Source organism: Perca fluviatilis, chromosome 8 (assembly GCF_010015445.1).
Source record: "Perca fluviatilis chromosome 8, GENO_Pfluv_1.0, whole genome shotgun sequence".
Taxonomy (NCBI): Eukaryota; Metazoa; Chordata; class Actinopteri; order Perciformes; family Percidae; genus Perca; species Perca fluviatilis.
Genome location: NC_053119.1, coordinates 1,156,728 through 1,161,651, shown reverse-complemented (window position 1 = coordinate 1,161,651; position 4,924 = coordinate 1,156,728). Strand labels below are relative to the sequence as shown.

The following is a 4,924-nucleotide window of genomic DNA, read 5'->3' as shown; positions in this document are numbered from 1 at the left end:
TAGTTATTACACAGCTCCCAGATATACAAGCAACAAATAAACAACATATATTATCAATACTTTAAGCATGTATAATGACGCAACCTCCTCGAATTTGTTCCTAATCTTCTTTCTGAAAGTAGCTTCATTATGGAAGCCATGCCGACAGCGACTTGTAAACGAGCCGCTCTGTTCTGCGTTCGTGAAGCGTTCCCTCGGGAGCAGGCAGGTGCTTTTTCAAAGTACAGAGGATCTTTTCTAAAATTAGGAAAATCCTCCGTCTTTAAACTTGATTTTTCATTCAGAACAAAAGAGAAAATCAGAGTTTACTTGGGAAACGTAATGAGCTGAATCGTTGCTCCTGCGTCTCTTTGGTCCTGATCGTTGGTTTCTGTTTCTGCGTCTGCAGCGGCGCAGGAGATCGTCATCAGCGACGACGACGAGGCCGCCGCTCGCTCCGCCCAGGAGGAGGAAGACGAGGCGTTCGCTCGGAGCCTGCAGGTCAGAACCCTTCACCTGAGATCCAACCCACTCACCTGTAGTCAGAACCCTTCACCTGAGATATATTCACCACTCACTTGTAGTCAGAATACTTCACCTGAGATATATTCACCACTCACCTGTAGTCAGAATACTTCACCTGAGATATATTCACCACTCACCTGTAGTCAGAATACTTCACCTGAGATATATTCACCACTCACCTGTAGTCAGAATCCTTCACCTGAGATATATTCACCACTCACTTGTAGTCAGAATACTTCACCTGAGATATATTAACCACTCACCTGTAGTCAGAATACTTCACCTGAGATATATTAACCACTCACCTGTAGTCAGAATACTTAACCTGAGATATATTAACCACTCACCTGTAGTCAGAATACTTCACCTGAGATATATTCACCACTCACCTGTAGTCAGAATACTTCACCTGAGATATATTAACCACTCACTTGTAGTCAGAATACTTCACCTGAGATATATTCACCACTCACCTGTAGTCAGAATCCTTCACCTGAGATATATTCACCACTCACTTGTAGTCAGAATACTTCACCTGAGATATATTAACCACTCACCTGTAGTCAGAATACTTCACCTGAGATATATTAACCACTCACCTGTAGTCAGAATACTTCACCTGAGATATATTAACCACTCACCTGTAGTCAGAATCCTTCACCTGAGACATATTAACCACTCACCTGTAGTCAGAATTACTCGCCTGAGATATATATTAACCACTCACCTGTAGTCAGAATACTTCACCTGAGATATATTAACCACTCACCTGTAGTCAGAATACTTCACCTGAGACATATTAACCACTCACCTGTAGTCAGAATACTTCACCTGAGATATATTAACCACTCACCTGTAGTCAGAATACTTCACCTGAGATATATTAACCACTCACCTGTAGTCAGAATACTTCACCTGATATATATATATATATATATATATATATATATATATAAACATAAACACTTTTCTTCAGTTTTTGTCCATTTTTTTTGGTCTTTTCTTCAGTTTTGTCCCCTTTTTTTGGATATTTTTTTCAGTTTTTGTCACTTTTTTTGTACATTATTTCAGTTTCAGTCCTTTCTTTGGACACTTTTCTTCAGTTTTTGTCCCTTTTTTGGACACTTTTTCTATGTTTTTGTCACTTTTTTGGACATTTCCTTCAGTTTTTGTCCATTTTTTGGGATTTTTCTTCAGTTTTTGTCACTTTTTTGGACACTTTTTCTATGTTTTTGTCACTTTTGGGGACAATTTATTCAGTTTTTGTCCATTTTTTTTTTTTTTTTTTACTTCCATTTTTTGTCCCTTTTTTGGACACTTTCTATGTTTTTGTCAATTTTTTTGGTCTTTTCTTCAGTTTTGTCCCCTTTTTTTGGATATTTTTTTCAGTTTTTGTCACTTTTTTTTGTACATTATTTCAGTTTCAGTCCTTTCTTTGGACACTTTTTTCAGTTTTTGTCACTTTTTTGGACACTTATTTAACCGATGACCCCTCTCTTCGTCCCGTAACAAGTCCTGCTCTGTATCTAACGTCTGATGCATCTTATTGCTTTACAATGTGCATAGACCATAACAACATGGAAAAAATGGTCGATAGAATACAGATACAATTATCAATAAATAAAAAACATAAGCTACCCAAAAGCTGTAGTCAGAACCCTTCACCTGAGATCCAACCCACTCACCTGTAGTCAGAATACTTCACCTGAGATATATTAACCACTCACTTGTAGTCAGAATACTTCACCTGAGATATATTAACCACTCACCTGTAGTCAGAATCCTTCACCTGAGATATATTAACCACTCACCTGTAGTCAGAATACTTCACCTGAGATATATTAACCACTCACCTGTAGTCAGAATCCTTCACCTGAGATATATTAACCACTCACCTGTAGTCAGAATACTTCACCTGAGATATATTAACCACTCACCTGTAGTCAGAATACTTCACCTGAGATATATTAACCACTCACCTGTAGTCAGAATACTTCACCTGATATATATATATATATATATATATATATATATATATATATATATATATATATATATATATATATATATTTAAACACTTTTCTTCAGTTTTTGTCCCTTTTTTGGACACTTCCTTCAGTTTTTGTCCATTTTTTTGGGACTTTTCTTCATTTTTTGTCACTTTTTTGGACACTTTCTATGTTTTTGTCACTTTTGGGGACAATTTATTCAGTTTTTGTCCATTATTATTATTATTTTTTTTTACTTCCATTTTTTGTCACTTTTTTGGACACTTTCTATGTTTTTGTCACTTTTGGGGACAATTTATTCAGTTTTTGTCCATTTTTTTTTTTTACTTCCATTTTTCGTCCCTTTTTTGGACACTTTCTATGTTTTTGTCCATTTTTTGGTATTTTCTTCAGTTTTGTCCCCTTTTTTTGGATATTTTTTTCAGTTTTTGTCACTTTTTTTGTACATTATTTCAGTTTCAGTCCTTTCTTTGGACACTTTTTTTCAGTTTTTGTCACTTTTTTTGTACATTTTTTCAGTTTTTGTCCCTTTTTTGGACACTTATTTAACCGATGACCCCTCTCTTCGTCCCGTAACAAGTCCTGTGTGTATCTAACGTCTGATGCATCTTATTGCTTTACAATGTGCATAGACCATAAAAACATGGAAAAAATGGTCAATAGAATACAGATACAATTATCAATAAATAAAAAACATAGGCTACCCAAAAGCTGTAGTCAGAATCCTTCACCTGAGATCCAACCCACTCACCTGTGCAGTGTATACAGATGTTCATGGTGCTCTGTTTGCTCCCACAGGCCCAGTTTGACCAGGAGGAGTCCCACAGCCAACAGCATCATCATCATCATCTTCATCAGCAGCAGCAGCAGCAGAGCCACCACGCGGTGAGACACACACCTCACACCGTGTGTATATAACGTCTGATGCAACTTAGTATTATTATTATTATTATTAGACACTTTTCTATGTTTTTGTCACTTTTTGGGACATTTTCTTCAGTTTTTGTCCTTTTTGGGACACTTTTTCTATGTTTTTGTCACTTTTTGGGAAATTTTTTTCAGTTTTTGTCACTTTTTTGGACACTTATTTTCCAATGACCCCTCTCTTCGTCCTGTAACGAGTCCTGTGTGTATCATACGTCTTCTGCGTCTTAGTATTGCATTAAGACACACGTTTCTGTAACCCTGGTGTAACGGTGTAAAGTCTGATCTGTCAGCGTGATGACAGGAAGTGCATTAAAGTCTGATGCAACTTAGTATTTGTATTATTATTATTGGACACTTTTCTGTGTCTTTGTCTTCAGTTTTTGTCCTTTTCTGGACACTTTTTCTATGTTTTTGTCACTTTTTGGGACATTTTCTTCAGTTTTTGTCCTTTTCTGGACACTTTTTCTATCTTTTTGTCACTTTTTGGGACATTTTCTAAAGTTTTTGTCCTTTTCTGGACACTTTTTCTATGTTTTTGTCAGTTTTTGGGACATTTTCGTCAGTTTTTGTCCTTTTTTGGACACTTTCTATGTTTTTGTCACTTTTGGACTTTTTTTCAGTTTTTGTCCCTTTTCTGGACACTTTTTCTATGTTTTTGTCACTTTTTTGGACTTCAGTTTTTGTCAATTTTTTTGACACTTTTTCTATGTTTTTGTCACTTTTGGGACAATTCTTCAGTTTTTGTCCTTTTCTGGACACTTTTTCTATGTTTTTTGTTCTTTTGGGCTTTTGGGCATTTTCGTCGGATTTTGTCCTTTTTTCACTTTTTCTATGTTTTTGTCACTTTTTGGGACATTTTCTTCAGTTTTTGTCCTTTTCTGGACACTTTTTCTATGTTTTTGTCACTTTTTGGGACATTTTCGTCAGTTTTTGTCCTTTTTTGGACACTTTCTATGTTTTTGTCACTTTTGGACTTTTTTTCAGTTTTGTCCCTTTTTTGGACACTTTTTCTATGTTTTTGTCACTTTTTTGGACTTTTCTTCAGTTTTTGTCCATTTTTTTGACACTTTTTCTATGTTTTTGTCACTTTTTGGGACAATTTCTTCAGTTTTTGTCCTTTTCTGGACACTTTTTCTATGTTTTTGTCACTTTTTGGGACATTTTCGTCAGTTTTTGTCCTTTTTTGGACACTTTCTATGTTTTTGTCCCTTTTTGGGACATTTTCGTCAGTTTTTGTCCTTTTTTGGACACTTTCTATGTTTTTGTCCCTTTTTGGGACATTTTTGTCAGTTTTTGTCCTTTTTTGGACACTTTCTATGTTTTTGTCACTTTTTTGGACACTTATTTTCCAATGACCCCTGTCTTCGTCCTGTGTGTATCTAACGTCTTCTGCGTCTTAGTATTGCATTAAGACACACTTTTCTGTAACCCTGGTGTAACGGTGTAAAGTCTTATCTGTCAGCGTGATGACAGGAAGTGCATTA

General features: G+C 35.8%; 1 protein-coding gene across 1 annotated transcript in view; it reads left to right on the top strand.

The window, feature by feature from the left end:
- The window catches only part of si:ch211-59o9.10 (uncharacterized protein LOC561841 homolog), a 25,619-nt gene that overhangs the window by 16,219 nt on the left and 4,476 nt on the right, over window positions 1-4,924 (top strand). Inside the window, exons 5-6 of the mRNA XM_039807797.1 lie at window positions 389-480; window positions 3,312-3,398. Of these exons, the coding sequence (XP_039663731.1) occupies window positions 389-480; window positions 3,312-3,398 (179 nt within the window). The remainder of the gene's footprint in view (window positions 1-388; window positions 481-3,311; window positions 3,399-4,924) is intronic.